The sequence below is a fragment of the Diabrotica virgifera genome, chromosome 1, assembly GCF_917563875.1.
Source record: "Diabrotica virgifera virgifera chromosome 1, PGI_DIABVI_V3a".
In the NCBI taxonomy this organism is placed as follows: domain Eukaryota; kingdom Metazoa; phylum Arthropoda; class Insecta; order Coleoptera; family Chrysomelidae; genus Diabrotica; species Diabrotica virgifera.
Window position 1 is genome coordinate 25,745,907 of NC_065443.1, and position 21,650 is coordinate 25,767,556.

General features: G+C 31.5%; 1 protein-coding gene across 5 annotated transcripts in view; it reads right to left on the reverse strand.

Annotated features, from left to right (window-relative positions):
* LOC114324164 (uncharacterized) overlaps positions 1-21,650 on the reverse strand; it is a 95,799-nt gene that overhangs the window by 42,091 nt on the left and 32,058 nt on the right. For all 5 annotated transcript variants that reach the window (XM_028271915.2, XM_028271914.2, XM_028271912.2 and 2 more), the window contains exons 2-3: positions 16,219-16,372; positions 6,931-7,179 (exon numbers count right to left, since the gene is read on the reverse strand). In XM_028271915.2, the coding sequence (XP_028127716.1) occupies positions 6,931-7,179; positions 16,219-16,312 (343 nt within the window). In that variant the 5' untranslated portion in view covers positions 16,313-16,372. The remainder of the gene's footprint in view (positions 1-6,930; positions 7,180-16,218; positions 16,373-21,650) is intronic.

Genomic DNA, 21,650 nt, shown 5'->3' on the forward strand with positions numbered 1-21,650 from the left:
TTCATTAAGACCAACAGTAATCGAGCTATACTTTATTATATGTTGGCTCTTCTTTTTCAAATGCTAAATATTGTAGTTTCAAAGTCAAAAGACGGGAAAACTATGCATTTTTCAAGGACAACTTGTTCTAACTAATTTAGAGAATTTAAAATTTCTATCTTCAGTAACAAAAAAAAAGTCTCTAGATAAAAGATTAAGTAACTTATAATGAAAAGAATATCAGTCCCTATTTTTTCAGCAAAAAAGTGTTCGGAAGCAACTACCTAATCACCACCCTAATTAAAATTAGTCATTGATCTTATTTGGTCTTTTTTATTTTTGTATTGTTAATAGGTACTAGAAGTTTCACCGGCTTAATTAGAATGATTAATTTAAAAAAAAAATGGAGTTAAAAGCGAATAACGAATTTTTGTAGTTTGGAAAAAATGTCTTTTCTTCAGAATGGCAAGATTAGCATCAGAGATACGAAAAAATGTTTAAATATGAAATTGTAGATTATTTAGTTTCCAAGAACCTGGTTTGCAAAAATTTTTTCTACGGCAAATATTGAGTGAGCTATTGACAATTAAATCTTGTAATAGCATGCAAAAAGCACCTTTACGAACCCTTTCAAAGTCACCTCTTTTTGCAAGTGAGGATTCTAAAAAGATTTAATATTAATAAGCTTATAGATCTGGTAAAAACCTACAAAATTCTTTTTTATCACACTTTCTAAAGTAAAAAATAAAAAAATTACGGTTAAAAAATCAATATATTTTTTTGAAAAACAGAAAGGGGGAAACAAATTGGAAGCATAATAATGTAAGTTAGCGGTGTTTTTAGTCATTGACCTTATCCATTCTTATTTATTTATATATTATTAATAGATTCGAGAAGTTTGACTCTGGAGTAGAATGATTAGTTATTAAAAAACTGGAGTTAAAAGCAAATAACGAATTTTTGTAGTTTGGTAAAAATGCCATTTTCTTCAGAATAGAAAGATTAGCATCAGAGATACTAAAAAATGTTTCTTTATAACAATGTAGGTTATCTAATTCCCAAGAACTTGGTTTAAAAAAATTTGTTCTACGGCAAAAATTGAGTGAATAGTAAATGAATACATACATCGAAAACATTGATTTCTTCAATATAAAACTAACATTTTCAATAGCGAATAAATCAAAAACTATTAATTTTATCAAAAAAATGTACAGAACATTTTTTGCTTAGAATGAATGTTTTTATTACTTTTTGCGTTCAAAATATAATAAAAAATTTCCACCCCCGAGATGGGGTGGCAACCACCCCCATGGTAAAAGCGCCTTTCGGAATCATATAGATTTTGATCCTTGGACTATCCACTACTTATTCTCAAATTTTCAAGCAAATAGATCCATTCTGTAAAAATTGCGAGGTGAAAAGCTTCGGTTCCTGGACTAAAATACTGTACATAAATCACGTTAAAAGAATGGCGGAGCTAATGGAGACTATTAAAAATATTAGGGACATTAAAAATATATCATACAGGGATAAGACCAGAAAAGTGAGACGAAAATTTATAATATGTACAAATAAAATATCAACAAAAAAGCATTAATTCAGTTAACATTAATTCTATCTATTTTAATACACATAATATTAAGATACTGAATTGGACAACAAACTAAATTTAAACAACAAAAGATATCAACAAGTGCTTAATATTTAAATTTAGAATGGCATGCCTGTCCCCAGAATATCTAATTTTTCTTGAAGAAGAATAGACTCATTTCCCAGAATGTACCACGGGATCTTTTTTTAGACTTGAATGCTACTCAAACTCATTTACGATGCATTCCTTGTTTAATCGTGGATATCAATGAGTTTAGTCGATCTGAATCATACTTTACAAGCATGCGATATAGTGAATCACAACCTGATGTCTTTAAATAGTTATTAGGACTATTTAAAACAGTTAGCAACAACAAATGATCATATCAGCTGTTAGTATATAGATAGTTTAATAATAGAGATTAATACTTTTGTTATTTACAATAAGTGTGTGGGTATTTTTTTGTATGTAATAGGCACGACCATAGAAATCTTTTTGAATAACACTACATGCATCAGACGATTTTGTCATCAAGATAGTTTAAATTGGATGTGCACACAAGTGGTTCCAGAATACCAAACTCCCAATACAAACGCCCAATTTGAACTACAGTAGAGCGTCGATTATCCGAACTAATTGGGGGACATGGGTGTTCGGAAAACCGATTTGTTCGGATAATCGAACTATATTGAGATTGTCATACATATTTATCCACAAGTGAATAAAAACCATATTTATATAACTGTATATTTGTTTATACCTTGATAATGACAAATAGCAATTAAACAAAAAAGTGCAGTCTTTACAACAACATATTTTTGGATACACAATTGAAGAAAATTGAAGATATTTTAAGCGTTAATTACTAATGCTTGCTCAGTACTCGAGTGCGGGGCACGGGAGTCGGGAGTTCGGATAACCGGTCGTTCGGTTGATCGACGTTGGGATAATCGACGCTCTACTGTATCTTAAAAACTGGGTCAAACATTCCATGTAGCGTCATCCAAGTACACTCATCTCTCACAGGCAAATACGTTTTTTTGTTATTACTAACTCTGATAGAAAAATAGTGGCCCCAAGAAATAATGTCTATCATCACTCTGTTTAGTATAAATATTTTTATATACAATGATTTTAACCATGAAAACAGGCTATCTACATTAAGTAAAAACTGTTAAAATGAAAATTTAGTTTCGCTTGTACCCTCTCTGTTTGTATAACTACTCTTATGTCAACCAATAAGAAATAGTATGTTATACGGACGACGCAATAATTATCTCAGAAGATGAGGGTAACTTACAAAGACTCCTGTATCATTTCGAGCAAACATCAAACAAATTCAACATTCAAATAGGTAACGAATACGAAAGCCCTCATAGTATCTAGAGAATCTAAACTGTATAAATTCTTCTGTGTGCAATCTGCAATCAGTGCATAGAACCAATAATGATATTTAAATACCTGAGTGTAAATATAACGAGTGACAGAAATATAAAAGACGAAGTAAGGCCAAACAAAAGGGTATCACTAATATCAGGATATCTTAGAGACATATGTTGGAGAAATAAATATATGTGCACCACGAGTAAAGTAAGGATCTATAAGACTTGTGTAAGACCGATCATGACCTAGGCATTAGAGAGTATAGAGTGGAAAACATAACAACAAAGAGAGTGTCGACAACAACGGAAATACGGACGAAAATGCGAACATTAAGAGCTAGAATCAGAATATACTCTATATGAAAGTAAAAATAATAAAGCAGAAATAGAGATATGTGACATCCAGGACCTAGTACGATGGACAAGAAACAGAAGAAGAGAATGAAGAGATCATGTTAACAGAATGTCCGGAAATTGGTTATCCAAAATTGCCTAACAAAAACACCCAAACACACCTCTACAGTTGTAGGTCTTCGTCATTTCAACTGCTACTCCTGAACCGTTAAAGAAAAATAACGCCATTGGGCATTAAATTAAAATAACTAGTTAAATACTGTCATGTTGACAGATAACAACCTAATGTGGTATGGTTACCACAATTACGTGACGACTATTTCTGGTAAATGTACTTATTTAAAAACCAATTAATTCAAAATTAATTCAAATTTTTTGCATATAAAGAATAATTTAGTCGGACATTAAACGTTGAAGGCACTACGGGTATTATAGATAATAACGCTTTCGGTCAACGTATATCCCTCGGGCCAAAGACCCTCAGTATATACACCATTGACCTCAAAAATAATTTAGTCGGACATTAAACGTTAAAGGCACCACGGGTATTATAGATAATAGCTCTTTCGGTCAACGTATATCCCTCGGGCCAAAGACCCTTAGTATATACACCATTGACCTCAAGCATTATTATCCTTATAATACCCTTGGTACCTTAATAACTATAATATATTATTAATATTCTTACAGTCGGAAAAATGAAAGAATACCCATGAACGATGACATCAATCACTTATTTTGTATTTGCTGTCTTTTTCTATAAATAACAAACTTTTGTTATAGAAAAAGACAGCAAATACAAAATAAGTGATTGATCTGATCTTTCATGGGTATTCTTTCATTTTTCTGACTGTATATAAATTTTTAATACGAGCTTTTTTCCGCTACTAATAGCAAATACATATTTGGCTACTTAGTTCCAACTAAAGGTCTTAATTATTGGTGAGTGATCATAGCTCATACATTAGCTGCTCAATGAGATGAAGCAAAGTTAGAAATACAAATGGTAATAAAAGTGCTCGTGGTTCAATAGTAGCTAATAATTAAAACATGTTAGTGTTGTTCTGAAGCTATTTCCTTGTGGCATTTTTATAATCAACTATTTTTAATGGGAATAAGCCACAATTTTACCAAAAAAATGATTTTATTAACGTTTCGAAGCCCAAATCGGGTTTCGTTGTCAAAATACAAAATAATACTAAAATTAACAAACATGTTGTTGCTAAGTAAAAAATTCTTCTAATAATTTATTTAATCTGACTCATTTATTTTGGCAATTCAGACGTATATTATAAGTCTTCTACTTTAAAATGATATCGCCAATATTTATGAGTTGCGTTCCTGGGACGACTTTACTAAAAGATAGTTCATTCGATTACATGAAATCAATCCCAACTCAAGAATATCCGTCACAAAAAAAAATAAAAATCATAGCATGTGATCTGTCTTTAAAAAGACAACCAAATGCAACGATGACAGTAAAATTCTCGCGTTAGAGATTCCATAGTAAATCACGAGGGAAAACCAGGAAAAAACCTCGTTATACTATCCCGACATCGTAAGTATTTGGTCTTACATTTAATTTACTTTCAAAAAAATTAATACCAAATTCTGACTTTAATATGTTTAAATTATAAATAATATTAATAATGCATAGATATACAATAAGTAATACAGTCGAACCCGCTTATTGGAATAGCCTTCGTGCCAAGTAAAAATATTCTTATAACCGGGATATTCTAATAACCGATCGTTGGTAGCTAGCCGAAATAAATGTATCGAATGTACGTAATGATAGTACATAACTATGTTATCATGTATATGTATACGGTTTTAGGTCTTTTTATGTCAATAATAGATACAGTAGTGTAACTATTAGATACTTATTTATTAAAAACCAAATTGCATTATATAATGTGGATACATAGAGGAATTAATATGAAATGTATACAATATAAATATAGATGTGTAAATATTTTCTTATTAAAATACATATAAAAGAGTTACTTATTTTGTCTTGAAAGAAAAATAATAGGTGATTGTACTGTTTTTTTTTTTGTTACATAAACCACTAATTAGTTGTTGCTCTAAATTATAGAAATTACAAAAATTTCCATTGGATTGTACCCCTTCAGAAAACTTCTTACCTACGAGCGGTCAGGATAGCAGATTAGCTGTTTCTAAAAATGTTTTTATGTCAGGCAAATGGGCGGCAATATGTAAAGAAATTTGCAGACAAATGAAATTATTTTATGACCTGTGTCGGCGAACGATTGAATTCGTACTCATAACAAAGTAATAAAGTAATAAAGTGTAGGTATTACTTGACAAACCCCAAAAATATATTAAACAGCACTAAAGGCCTTCGAGGTCTTTGTCGACAATCCGTAATACCAGACATAATTTAAATTTTTAGGAAATTGTAGGTAAAAATTTATTCGTTGATATGAAGAATATTCTATAAAGCGGTACCATCTTACTAAATCCTATTCCAATAAACGGATAAATATATTAAGCAGTAAATGGAAACGTTTCGGGACCTCGAATTTTTATTCCATAATCCGGGATATTCCTATAAGCGGTACTCTAATAAGCGGGTTTGACTGTACTAAAATATAAAATTTGTACTAACTCGATATGTTATTGACTTACTAATCGTGGTATTTTCTTTCTATTGACTTCCTCTTTCAGTATGGGTAACCACATCCTACTGCATTCTACAGAGGAATTTGCGACACAATTGGTTTCATTTAGCATAATTAGAGCCGCTTCTTTGATTTTTCTCTTTTTACTATCTGATTATTTCAGGACTATACTTGAATCTCTCCACTGAACTCTATGTTCATTTTCCCATGCGTGTTGACATATTTGAGATCTATCAAATTCTCTATTTTTAATATAAGACTGATGTTCATTTATTCTAACGTTTAATGGTCTTGATGTTTCACCTAAATAAAATTGTTCGCATTCACAAGGTATTTTATAAATGCAATTCTTTGTTCTTTCTTGTTCATTGTTAGGTTTAGTTTTAGATAGAATATATCTCAATGTGTTTGTTGTTTTGAAACGTTAATAAAATCATTTTTTTGGTAAAATTGTGGCTTATTCCCATTAAAAATAGTTGATTAAAAACATGTTAGGTTTAGGTACTATATTACTAAAAGAATTCAACCATCTTGATAAGATTAGTACACTATGTATTTTGTAAGTTTCAGTGTTAAAACTGCACGGATATCTGTTGTTTATTACTTTTATATGATTGAAACGGTATGTGTCAATTGTTACAAAAAGTTATACAGGGAGCTCAAGCTTTTGCGGGGCGGCGCACACAAACGGTTGGCTTTTAAACATTTTATTATCCATTAATGATATACAACACGTATAGAATTATCAAATATCAACACAAAAGATTACAAGAAAATACAGAATTAAAGATGACAAATAAAATAATAATAATCGCACGAGAGCAGTGAACGCAGCGTTGTTCGCGGTATGCTACAAGGACCCGTGCTTGGACTCATAAGCTATCAAACTGTCCATAAAGGCACTTGAAGTGGCAGATAACATAAAATACTGAGAGAACGACTTTCAGTTGTGATTTCTAATGTTTGTATTCGAACCTACCGGGCCGGTATCTGTCTAGAGAGCCATAGTTGTGTGGGTAAATTGGCCTGGGGGAGTAACCGTAGATATCTCTGTGAACTGGATCGTATCTGTAGCCGGGAACGTGGATACGTTCTGCAGCTGCGCTGGGCTCGTCATAGATTGATTTGGTGTATGGCCAAGAGGATGAAATTTCTGGGATGTCACTGATGGGACGGAAGATGCCCCTGCGGGAACTGACTGAATCGGTTGCCCTTAAGTCATCGGATCCTGCAAAATAAAAAATAGTTGTAAAATATTTGCCTGTTTATATCTTGTATTTAAATTTATAATACTGGACATAACACATCTATTTTATGTCATTTATATAATTTAAAAAATCCACAAGGAAAAAGTTTTCCTGTAGTTGGCTGTATACCATGTAATACAAAAAAACAATAAAATCCTTTATAAAAGGTATATATTTAAAATCCCTAAAACGAGCTACATCACAGAACTAGTTTTCGATTTGGTTTACCAATCATCATCAGTGCTTACGTGAAATTTACATACTAACCACCAAGATATAATTTTACAAAAATATGTGGGTCAAAGCCCTGTATAAGTAATCCGTCAAGGAAACATCGATTAAAAGCAAGGAAAGATCGGTTAACATGCTTAAGTTAGCATTTTTAACCGATGTTTCCTTGACGGATTACTTGTACAGGGCTTTGACCCACATATTTTTGTAAAATTATATCTTGGTGGTTAGCATGTAAATTTCACGTAAGCACTGATGATGATTGGTAAACCTATCGAAAACTAGTTCTGTGATGTAGCCCTTTTTAGGGATTTTAAATATATACCTTTTATAAAGAATTTTAATGTTTTTTGTTTTTTTTTATATAATTCAATTTATAAATATATTTAGCGACTTTACTTTCTTACACATTCTACATAGCACATTATTTTTGAGCGGTAATCACTTGTTTCTTTTTCTTAATAATGATAATGCATCTTATTTTCTAATTATATATTATGTTTGTCGTAGTTTTGCAATTTTCTTAAAATAAAAACCTAATGTTTTTTTCGTAAAGAATTTTAAAGTTTTAGGGTCTAAAGTGAAAGGATTTTACTAGGTGCTTTTTGGTTTACGCCTTGACGATACAATTATGCATTTACTTTTATTGATTTATATGTCCTTGATATTGTTGGTTTTTTATAGTTTATAGTTGTTAGTCATCATCTTATTAACATATTATATTTTCAGTTTAATTGGGACACTAAAAAAACACTTGCCGATTGCTCCCTTTTAACATATTTTAGAAGATAACTTTAAGTATAGTTTTTGTATTGAAATTTTGAAGAGTATAAACACTCACAAGATAACATCTTGTATATTAAATTACTTGTACGATATTTTAAATATTGTCAAACAAAATGTAGTCTAGATATGCAAATAAAATCAATGTCAAGGTATGTGTTAAATGAAAACTCTCAACAAGTGGACCAATTAGAGCTCATACTCAAATGTTGTTAGGAGGCCAGGAACCGAAGCTTTTAACCTCGCAATTTTTACAGAATGGATCGATTTGCTTGAAAATTTAAGAATAAGTAGTAGATAGTCCAAGGATCAAAATCTATATGATTCCGAAAGGCACTTTTACTAGGGGTGGAAATTTTTTTATTATATTTTGACCACAAAAGTTGATAAAAACGTTCATTCTAAGCAAAAAATGTTCCATACATTTTTTTGATAAAATTAATAGTTTTCGATTTATTCGCTATTCGCTTATTTATATTTGTATAGAAAAAATCAATGTTTTTCGATATACCCGTTTACGATTCACTCAATTTTTGCCATAGAAAAACTTTTTTCAAACCAATTTCTTGGGAATTAAATAGCCTATAATTTTATATGGAAACATTTTTTCGTATCTCTGATGCTAATCTTTATATTCTGAAGAAAATGGCATCTTTTACCAAACTACAAAAATTCCTTATTCGCTTCTAACTACAGTTTTTTTAAAACTAATTATTTTAAGCCAGTCAAACTTCTATAATCTATCTTCTTCTTCTTAAAGTTCCCTATCCTATCGGAGGTTCGATATCATAATGGCTATGGTAACTTTGTTAGCTGCTGCTCTGAATAGTTGTAATGAACTACAGTTAAACCATTCTCTAAGGTTCCTCAGCCAGGAGATGCGTCTTCTTCCTATGCTTCTTCTTCCTTGGATCCTTCCTTGCATAATAATTCTCAGCAACTCATATTTTTCTCCTCTGGTAATGTGACCCAAATATTCAAGTTTTCTAGTTTTTATACTTTTCATAATTTCTAACTCCTTATTTAAACGTCGTAGCACTTCAACATTGGTAATCCTTTGAACCCACTGAATTTTCAATATTCTTCTGTAACACCACATTTCGAACGCTTCTATTCTTCTTATGTGTTGTCTCTTCAATGTCCAAGCTTCCATTCCGTATAGCAATATAAAAAATATGTAGCATCTTAGAGCCCTCAATCTGAGAGGCAACTGAAGGTCTTTGTTTGTAAGCAGTGTCTTCATTTTTATAAATCTTTGCCTTGCAGTTTCAATTCGGACTTTAATTTCTTTGGTTTGGTCATTTTTGTCATCAACCCAGGTTCCCAGATATTTGTATGGCTTAACTTTTTCTATTTGGGTTTGCTCTATCATTAATATAATCTATCATTAATACATAAATAAATAAGAATAAATAAGCCCAATGACTAAAAATACCGCTAACTTACATTATTATGGTTCCAATTGGATTTCTTCTTTTTTTTTCAAAAAGATATATTGATTTTTTAACCGTAACTTTTTTAATTTTTAATCTTAGAAAGATTTGTAAAGAATAATTTTGTAGGCTTTTACAAGGTCTATAAGCCTATTAATATTAAATTATTTTAAAATCCTCAGTCGCAAAAAGAGGTGACTTTGAAAGGGGTGGTAAAGGCGGTTTTTGCATGTTATTACAAGATTTAATTGTCAATAGCTAACTCAATTTTTAGCATAGAAAAATGTTTGTAAACTATGTGCTTGGGATTAAATAAGCTACAATTTCATATTGAAGAAGAAAAGGCCATTTTTTCCAAAATCCAAAAATTCGTTATTCACTTTTAACTCCATTTTTTTAAAAACTAATCATTCTAAGCCGGTCAAACTTCTCGAACGTATTAATAATACATAAATAAAAATTTTTAATTAGGGTGATGATTAGGTGGTTGCTTGCGATCACTTTTTCGCTGAAAGGGGAATGGGGACTAACATTCTTTTCATTATAAGTCACTCAATTTTTGAGCTACAGATTTCTTTTTAATTTCTGGAGATAGATATTTTTAAGTACTTTAAATTAGTTTGAACAAATTGTCCTTGAAAATGCATAGTTTTCCGGTCTTTTGAGTTTGAAACTACAATATTTAGCATTTGACGAAGAAGAGCCAAAACATATAATAAAGTATAGCTCGATTACTATTGGTCTTAAAGAAAATTTACAAAAAGGGTTTTGTTTATTTTTTCCAAAGATACATTTTTGTTAAGTGAAGTTGTTTTGATAAAACAAAAACTTTTGGAGTTATTAGCAGAAAACTTATTAAAAACATTGATTTTTTCGATATAAAACTAACACTTTCGATAGCGAATAAATCGAAAACTATCAATGTTAGCAAAAAAATGTATAGAACGTTTTTTGCTTAGAATGAACGTGTTTACCAACTTTTGCGATTAAAATATAATAAAAATTTTCACCCCCGAGATGGGGATGGGGTGGCAACCACCCCCATAGTGAAAGAGCCTTTCGGCATCATATAGATTTTGATCCTTGGACTATCCACTACTTATTCTCAAATTTGCAAGCAAATCGATCCATTCTGCAAAAATTGCGAGGTTTTGTCCTATTTTAAGGTTCATTACTTGGACTATAGTCAACGATTCCCAAGATAATAAAGAAAATCACTCGGTTCACTTAAAAATATTATCCAAACCTCAATTTTAGCTATCATATCTCACTATGCATCAACGCACAGAGGGCTAGAAAAAAAGATCAAAGGAGAAATAGCTGGAACGTAATATGTTATGTTCAAATTGCGTACGAGTACCTATCCTGTGCGTAAAATGAATTAAAAATGCAGCTATTTAAGATAATTATATTCAGCTATCACGAGAAGTATATGTCACAGATATTATATATATTCAACCAGAAGCTCACTGTAGTCAAAACAATTGATTTGTTAATGTTTACTACTGTGAGCTGAATACTTTTTACTATGTAAGAAAGCGACATAGTATAAATGGATTGCATAATTAGATTTAAAGGTTTTATTCCTACTTCCTCAATCTACTGACGCCTCCATCTTCGTATGCCTTTTTATTGGACGCGTTATTAAGTGCACCTTACACGCGATTTTTATGTTTTATTGCCTTCTGGAGCATGCTATGACCTGATTATCTTTTAAAGTTCTTCTTCTTCTTTTTACTCTCTTTCTTGGCTTGCATACTTGTGCATCTACCAGTTCTTTTAAAGTTCAAAGCTGTTTTTAATTGTCAATATTATGTTACCCAGAGACCGGATCATAAAAGCTGTTACACATTTATAATTGGAGTAATCAAAAAATCCTAAAATTTCCAGCCAATAAGAATATCCCACTCGATCTTAAAATATCTCACTCGACTTGGGGAAAATTTTCCAGACAAGCTGTTACTACATGGTAAACTGCATTTATTTCGTTTATTATGGAGATATTTTTCAATGCATATGTGGATAGCTATAAGGAAAAGTCAAACAATAAGGAATGCATGTAAAAGACTAAGTTTTCACTCTAATGGCATATAAAACAACATAGTGTTAGTGTTGCTCTACATCCCACCAGACTGAAAACAACGGGAACCTTCTCTGGTTACACCTCCAAGGCTTCTACAATTTGCAAGCCATACGGATGCTGAGACTAAGGAAGATGAGGGAATTTTACAGTTATAATTCACGTCCCATCTGCTTAGCGCGGTAAAGTTCCAACGAGAATGGTTCCCTTCGTACTCCAATCAGAGTAAACACGTAAATCAAAAATGAATAACCATTTTTAATTTCGTTGCAAAACGAAAATACAGCCGCACCATATTCTAGTCCAATCAGAGAGTGGTTTCGAAACTTATTAGTCTCTCATCAGGAGGCACATATGCTGCTCTCTCTGATCCAACCAAAACAAACCCCGGCGTGCAGTCCCGGATTGCAACGAACGAAATGGCATAGATGCCCTAGCGGCAACTGCTAGCAAAAGACAGATTTCACTCTAATGGCATATAAAACAACATAGTGTTGCTCTACATCCCACCAGACTGAAAACAATGGGAACCTTCTCTGATTACACCTCCGAGGCTTCTACAATTTTCAAGCCATAATCTCTTCCTTCCTTAGTCTCAGCATGCGTATGGCGTGCAAATTGTAGAAGCCTCGGAGGTGTAATCAGAGAAGGTTCCCATTGTTTTCAGTCTGGTGGGATGTAGAGCAACACTATGTTGTTTTATATGCCATTAGAGTGAAAACTTAGTCTTTTGCTAGCAGCTGCCGCTAGGGAATCTATGCCATTTCGTTCGTTGAAATCCGGGACTGCACGCCGGGGTTTGTTTTGGTTGGATCAGAGAGAGCAGCATATGTGCCTCCTGATGAGAGACTAATAAGTTTCGAAACCGGTAGAGGTGCTTGCTGCACTCTATGATTGGACTAGAATTTGGTGCGGGTATATTTTCGTTTTGCAACGAAATTAAAAATGGTTATTCATTTTTGAATGCATGTAATTTTCTCCTTGTTGCAAAATTCTAAATTTGAAAAAAAAAATATATTGGGAATAATCAGATTTTTTTGACATGCCATTTCCATTACAGCGATCATTTCATTGGCTAGAATTAGTGACGAGTTTATACGACGTCCTTATTATATTTGGTGAGATTATAAATGGTAACTGACGTCCATAATATTGGAGGTTAAATATAATGTCAAATTATTGTTTTCAAATTATATTTTATTTATTGAGTTTATATTTTAACGACAGTTTATTTTTTAATCAACTTCACTTTCTCTTTCCTATCCTTGATTGGTCGATTAGGTTCATAATAGTTTTGTTGTATGGTAGGTTTAGTTAAGAGGCGTTGATTTTAAGAAATGTTAGCTAGATAGGCTAGGTAGGCTAGATAAATGGATACAGCTCCCAAAGGCCATAAAAGAATAAGAAAAAAATTAACAAACAAAAATCTTACATAACCTTCTGTAAGACAACATGACCTTGACACTTATATTACAGATTTGTTTCACACTCTTAAAGCCAAAGAGAAACAGTGTTGCCGGAAGTTTGGCTTTTTTATTTGGCAACAACGCTTTCCTGATAAACTTAACGATAGCGAAAAAACCAATACACTTGAGTCCACGGTTCTTTACCCGTGCGTCATCATTTAAAGCATACGAAATAAGTCGGTTTACTAAACGCAAAAGCAAGTGACAGAAAGTTGCTACTGCTCCGATCACGGGTTATACATATAAAATTTGACGTTATCAAATAAATAGAATGTCAAATAAGGTAAGTTTTGCTTTTAAATTTTGGTGTAGAATTACAGCTGCATTTGAAGTAGCTTAATAAATTCTTTTAATATCATTAGTGATTAATAAATAAATAAATAATTTATAAGACAAGCGTAAACACAGCCATTCCTTAACTGTGTGAATGAGGTTGAGGTTAGCTTTATGTTGTAAAAATTAATAATAAATACACTTTTATAAAATTTCAAACTCCGATATTCGCGGTGTGCAAGTACTCGGAAGGGATACGCGAAACGATCGTGCGCGAATAGGGCTTTTCATCGATTGTCATTTGTTTCGAGCTTCTGTCATGTGTCACATAATATTAATATATCTACGTCATACGTCTTTGGTTTGTATCATTGTAAAATACCAATAACGTATGATGTACATATATTAATATTATGTGACACATGACAGAAGCTCGAAACAAATGACTGTGAATGAAAAGCCCTATAGCGTAGAAATATTGCAACTTTCTTAAATTATCCATATTGTCAATTGAAATTGTCAAATTGACGTACATTTCATACCTATTGTCATTTAAGAAGAAAAATTATATATTGCTCCACAATATTGATATGATATGCAATTATTATATAAAGGTAAATTTAATTAATTGTATTTTGCTTGCAGTACTGCATTTTAATAACTAATTTTATTTACTACATACAATTGTTTACGTTTTAATAACATAACCTAAATCTTATTTTTTCTTCTTATTATTTTTTTTGGACTATGGCCTTGACAATTATCCAGTAACCAGGACCATATGATTGGCCAATATAATTAAAAGTGCGAATAAAAGTGCAGAGCGAAGAAACCAGGTGTCGCTTTTCCGAACTTGCACGGTCCCAATAAAATTATTTGTGAAAACAACTGTTTGTGTACGATAAAAACTTCAAAATGCAAAAATTCGACAAAAACACAGCAAAAAATTCAACAGACTGACAGCCACAAAAGTAAACAAACCAAAACGTCACAAATGATTGTACTTAAAATCTGAAAACATGCCCAAACGTCTTTTTTGTACGCATCTCTTTTCAATGTACTGAGTCTAGAGCGTTCATTAAAATGAAAACATGTTTTTACTAAATAACAGGCAGTAGCTGGTTTGTCTTTAGTTTCATACGTGGAAGAGAATGATGCTAGATAAAAAGTATGTGTTTCATCTCGCCAGGTATTAATGACGCACGGGTAAAGAACCCTAGACTCAAGTGTACAGTTGAGTCAGTGAGTCTTTACCCGTGCGTCATTAATACCTGGCGAGATAAAACACATACTTTTTATCTAGCATCATTCTCTTCCACGCATGAAACTCATGACAAACCAGCTGCCGTTTGTTATTAAGTAAAAACACATGTTATTTTTATGAACCATCTAGACTCAGTGCATAGGGCTTTTCATTCACAGTCATTTGTTTCGAGCTTCTGTCATATTTCGTATAATCCGTGTATATGAATATTATACACTGATTATACAACATTTGACAGAAGCTCGAAACAAATGACAATCGATGAAAAGCCCTATTGAAAAGAGATAGGTACAAAAAAAGACGATTCGGGATGTTTTCATATTTTAAGCCCAATTTGTTTGACGTTTCTGCTTTGTTTACTTTTGTGGCTGTCAGTCAGTTGAATGTTTTGCGGTTTTTGTCGAATTTTTGCGTTTTGAAGTTTATTTATATTACACAAACAGTTGTTTTCACAATAATTTTATATTGGGCTTTGAAATTTATATTTTGGCAATTAATATTTAAAACATACAAAGCTAACGTCATTCACACAGTAAAGAAATGATTGTGTTTAGATTTCCGTCAAAGTGAATAAAATAACAAAAATAAAGTATGTTATTGATTTTTTTTTATAAATTGTTTATTTATTTATTAATCAATAATAATAAAAGAATTTATTAAGCTACTTCAAATGTAGCTGTAATTCTGCACAAAAATGTTGAAGCAAAACTTACATTTGACATTCTATATATTTGATAACGTCAAATTTTATAATAAAACCCGTAATCGGAACAGTAGCCACTTTCTGTCAGTTGTTGTTGCGTGAAATAGATTTCCGACTTATTTCGTATGCTTTAAACATAGAGTTATATATTAGCATAGAGAGAGTATCATTCAGAGCGAAGTGACGACACCATCTTTTTTATTTGGATTAGTGCTGTTTCACTCTTAAGCATAGTAAAGCTGCTACAGTTGTCCTCCTCTTCCGTGCCTATATTCACACTGAATGTCATCATAGATTTTCGATACAATGTGTTAGAAAGAGATGCAACAAACCAGTCCATGAGATCTTGTCGTCAGGAAGCGCGGAAGGTAGGCTCCCTCTATGTTAATATATACCTCTATGGCTTTAAATGATGACCACGGGTAAATACTCGCGGACTTAACTGTATATGAGGAAAAATTTGTTGAATTTGTTTGCCGTCAAGTTTGTACCGGTGCGCGGTGGGTTGTGATGTCATTAAATCTATGACGTGCATTCCTAATTGTTTAACTTTTAGTTTATTGAGCATTCAGTACCAAGCCAATAACACTAGTCGTAATTATTTACGGGAGGTCTATGTTCAGCAGTAGAATAAAAACGGCTAATGATGATGATGAACATTAGTCGTGTTTCTTTATATTAATAGAATGAGTTGGCATCTTTCATTTCACTTGTATTTGAATATTTAAATTAAAATAACCTTAAGACAATTTTTATAAACATGTAGGTGGTAAATTTATATTGTCACCTTTTAGGGATCTGACAAAGGCCTGCCAGAACTTAGCCTTCTTAGAAGGGGATTCGTTAAGGCTTATCATCTCCAAATGTTCCTTGAAAGACATGGTGTTAGTTGTTGGATGTTAACTTTCTTTCTAGATTCGGTCTTTTTCGGTCGTTCGTCCCTGTAACAAAAAACACGTAATATAAATATTGTATACAATCTGAAAATTAAAATAAAACAAAAAGACATGTCATTTGTTCAAACTTTATAACTTAAGGCCATCGGTACATAATTCGCAAATATTTTACGGCTATCCCTACTTTTTCTATCTTTACACGGCAAATTATGTGTACAGTTGAGTCCACGAGTCTTTACCCGTGCGTCATCATTTAAAGCATACGAAATAAGTCGATGATAAGTCGGAAATTTAAATTTACTACACGCAAGAGCAAATGACAGTCAGTAGCTACTGATCCTATTACGGGTTAAAATTTGAGTTATCAAATATGTGTTTTATCTCGCCAGCTATTAATGACGCACGGGTAAAGACTCGTGGACTCAACTGTAGTAAAATTCACACTGGTATGGATATGTAAACATTACTAGAATGTCATTCTACTTGACAATGTCATCATTAACTTTAAAGAGATGGCTTTTGAATGTTCTTGGATAACTGTTATTTTTTATAATAATTGCAAATTATTAATTCAGTTAATAAATGTGATAATGTTTTTCACTATGTTTCCAGTGATTGTAATAATTTATATGTACAACAAAAACTAATACTCAATCGAGAAAAGAGGAAAAGTGTTAAAGTGATTTTTTAATAATAGGTTTGTTCTAGAAAACAGTCAAACTAGTCAGAAACCGTCAGCAAAGAGTTGGTCACTGAGAGAACATAATACAGTCACCAGTGCTATCCCCTCTACTCGCGCTGGTCTGCTATTCGCTGATGGTTTCAAACCGTTTAAAAGTCCTAGAACATAGCAAAAGATGCTAGAACAAACCTATTATATTGTTACTATGGAACGCTTACAATCAATTTGAACATATTTAACAACAAAATACTTAGATCACAGAATTTAATCCTGATGTATTCTCTGCTTGGATCTTCCATAAATAACAAACAATAAATAACTTTTTATTAAGTTCACGTCTTCAATTAATTATTTATCAAATACATTATCAATATTATTTAACCAACAACTCAAAATATTCCCGGTGCCATGTCAAATATTTAAAATATTTAAAACTGTCACTGTCTTGTCATCGTATTCTATTTGACTCAGTGCGCTGTATGACAAAGATAGCGAATGTTCGATTTGGAAAATATCACCACGGACATGGTGTCCATTTTTTTCGAATCCTGAAGAAGCTAATAAATGTTTTTGAAAAATTTAAACGCAGAATGAAAAACTAAATTATTATCAAGGGCAGAAAGTCCCTTAGAATAAATAAAAAGTTTCTTTTGAATGAGATATTTAAAATTAAAAATCACACTATATTTTCTCTTAGTTTTTCACCCCTGTAACTTATTAAAATAAACATTATAGAAGTTTTCAGAGACTTTCGGCCCTCGGCAATAACGTAATCTTTAATTCTGCGTTTAAATTTTTCAGAAATACTTATTAGTTTTCTTAGGATTCGAAAAAAAAATGAATCCGCGTTTGAATGACATTGCAGCCAAAAATACGTACCCATCCCCTTAAGAGAAAAGGAACATTTTGACGCCTGTCAAAATTTTCAATGCATTTTAAATTTAATCATTTTTTAATCCTGAGTAAACTAATAAGTAATTTGGAAAAATTTAAACGCAGAATGAAAGATTACTTTATTACCGAGGGCGAAAGTCCCTTAGAAAGAATAAAAAGTTTCTTTTGAATGGGATATTTGAAATTAAAAATCACACTAAATTTTCTCTTTGCTTTTCACCCCTCGGTAATAACGTAATCTTTCATTCTGCGTTTAACTTTTTCAAAAATATTTATTAGTTTTCTCAGGATTCAAAAAAAAATGAATCCCATTTAAATAGCATTGAAGGCGAAAGTTCGTACCCATCCCCTTAAAAAAAACAGAAGTATACTATATGTATATATATATATTTTACAGTTCAAGTTGATTCTCAGTTAGATTTGACTATTCCTAGTAAGAGAAACTAAAACTAGCAGTAAGAGTTGATTTGAAAATTTGAATTCGAGTTTTACTAGTTGAAGAAGACTCTTTCTAACCCTTGTTAGTGAGAGTAGATCCCGGGAAGAAGAGAATCAACTCTTACTAGTTTGAGTTTACTATTCCTAGATCTACTCAGTAAATGTAGAATCGCACGTGATTTTTGATGCGTGCCTATCTCTTTATTTTGATTGTTATTAACTCTTAACATTTTATTTAAAGAATCTGGTATTTTTTTTATGATGGATTTTTAAATACTTAGTTCTTATTTCTTTTTTAATTTTAGGTGTTTCAAGTTTTAATAAATTACATTTATGTTGATTGTTTTTGAAATGTCAGAAATGCATGAAAATCTTGAAGCTAAAAGATGAGCGTTTGAGGGCAAAAGCAAATATTTTGATACTATTAAAAGATAAGTATGAAGAATGAAGAATATATTAAAGAAGTCAAAAATCTGAAGGCTAAATCTAAAAAAGAAAGTAATTTTTACAGATTTTTTTAAAATATACGATGTTATTGAAATGAATAATGCTCCTAAATTAAACCACCCTGTGACTTGAAGAGGGATTGTTTGGAATAAAAATGGATTGATTAGGTATTATTAGTTCTCAGAAATAAGGAAAAGAAATATCCTGTTGGTGACACAATCCCCTCCAGGCCGAAACCAAATTTTTTGGGTCGTATGGACATCTATAATAATAACCCACATGTTTTCTGTAGCCGATTTTGATGATATACGTAGTTATAAACAAATAAAGATCAAAAAACGGTAAATTTTCGCTTTTTTCGTCTATTACCAAAAAGTTAAGCATTTTAAACAAGTTTGAGACTAAGAAACTCCTAAATCGTATAAAAAACATCAATATGGCGTTCGCTGAATATGTCTATCCTTATTGGTTGCTTAGAAAATTGCAAAATAAATCATAAATTTTGAGTTTTTATAAATATTCATACCTTGTGTAAAAATTAACTTAGAACCCTCTTATTACACGAAATAAGTTAATAGTATAAATGTTCTTCTTTCATAAACTGTCCGAAGTTATACTGTAACTTCATAATTTTGTGACTTATAGTGTTGCAAAAAAAATTATTTGGGATAAACAAAGTAAATAACTTTTAAACAATTTGACCAATTGCTTTGAAATTTAAAATATAATTTAAGCACAAGAAGTCTCAGCATTCCGTGTAATAAGAAGATTCTAACTTAATTTTTGATTTATAAAATCTCAAAAATTTATTACTTATTTTGCAATTTGCTAAGCAACAAATAAGGATTGACATATTCAGCGAACGCCATATTGAAGTTTTTGATAGGATTTATGAGTTTCTTATTCTCAAATTTGTTTAGAATGCTTCCCTTTTTAGTAATAGACGAAAAAAGCGAATATTTACCGTTATTTGATCTTCATTTGTTTATAACTATGTATATTATCAAAATCAGCTGCAGAAAACATAAAGGTTATTAATATAGATGTCCATTACTACTCAAAAAATTTGGTTTCGACTTGAAGGGGGATGTGTCACGAGAAAAATCTTATTTCTCTGGACTATATATACATGACAGTGATCTGTTCTCAGTTCTGAATGAAGCACACATATCCACAGGGTATGGAGGACGAGATAGAATGAATAATCAACTAAAGACAAAATATGACAACGTCACAATAAAATATACTGTGTTTTTTGTAAGCTTATGTTCAAAAGTTGAAACACAAAAAGGAGTGGTCGTTAAGCCTTTAATATTCAGTGAAATGAACTCTCGGTGCCAAGTAGACATGATCAATGAAAACAAAGTCCCAAGGGATAAGGAAGTGGCTCTAAGAACAGTTGCAACAGCACAATCATCGGGAAGTGGACAAGGATTTTTCAGAGGCTCCTGCCAGACAATGTTTCTCCAAAATGTGAAATGCAATTCGAAATTCCACAGCTGTAGAATGTATAATGAAGTTGTATAAATAGCATCAAAAAAGGAAAGAAGCTCCCATAGCTCCAAAAAACATTATGGTGACAATCAAGTATTATTTTGTAAAAATTTATAAATGAAGATATTTGAAATACAGAAAATATGAATACTAGAAACTATGCTAGAAGAAAGGGAAACGGAAACATTAGTGACAATTAAAAACAAGAACACAGATTATATAAAATTCTCATGGGTATTGTTTTCCTATGTAACATACAAAATAACCAATAAAAGTAAGACCATCACGAGTCCAACATACCGGAATGCTAAGACAGATTATTAAAGTGACTTGCAAAAGTTTTCTATAGTGGCAATAGAGAAAAGGGTGTAAAAATAGTGTTCCAAAGCAATAACACCAAAAGGAAATATGTATATGAAAAGTAGTAGAAAAGAAGACCCCCTTTATAGCAATATGCAAGCATAGGTAATAGATTTTGACAAAAACTATGACCTTGAAAATTTCATGTTAACGTGTGTACTAAATGGGCATGACCCCATAGCTCTTGTCAAAATCCAATACCCATAGACAGAAAAATTTTGATAAAAGATAAAATAAATAGTCTTATCATCGATATTAAATGAATACCTATTTGCGAAAACTATGAATGTAGACTAGAAAATTGCGAAAAATATTAGAAGTCAAAATAAAAAAGAAAATGAATGATATTGGTACAGATTAAGAAAATATATTGGATGCATTCTCTTGTAAAGGTGATAACGCTGATGGATAACACTGGATAAAAGATCAAGATGCGAACTGAAGCGATAACAACTGAAGCAGGATAGAAAGAATGAACAGTTTAAAAGAAACTGAAAATTAATAAGAGATATTTTACACAAGAATAATGCAAAATTTCAACACCTACGTAAAATAAATTCAAACTCTATTTTCTAACAAATTTTCATTGTTTTTAAAATTTATATTATATTGACGCATGAGATGTTTCACAACACTGTGGTTACTTCAGATATTAAAATATTACTCAAAATAAGCTTTTAGAAACCATCATGTGTTCATACATTTTGATTTATAAATACAAATATCAGAAAATTTAAAAAAATATAGTTTGAATTTAATTATGTGGTATATTTTATATTTATAAGTAAAAACGTATTGAATTCTATATTTGCGCATATAGTTCTACCGTTGCATCTTTGCACATGAATGAAATTATTCACGAACTACTTTTTATACTATACTTTGTTTCACGTCAAGAATAGAACGTTACGTTTACGGAGGTCAGTGTTGCCAAACCTCTCACGCACGGGTGGATACTCGACTGCCGATATACTATTGATTCTAGTCAGTACGGAGTGGCATCGGCTC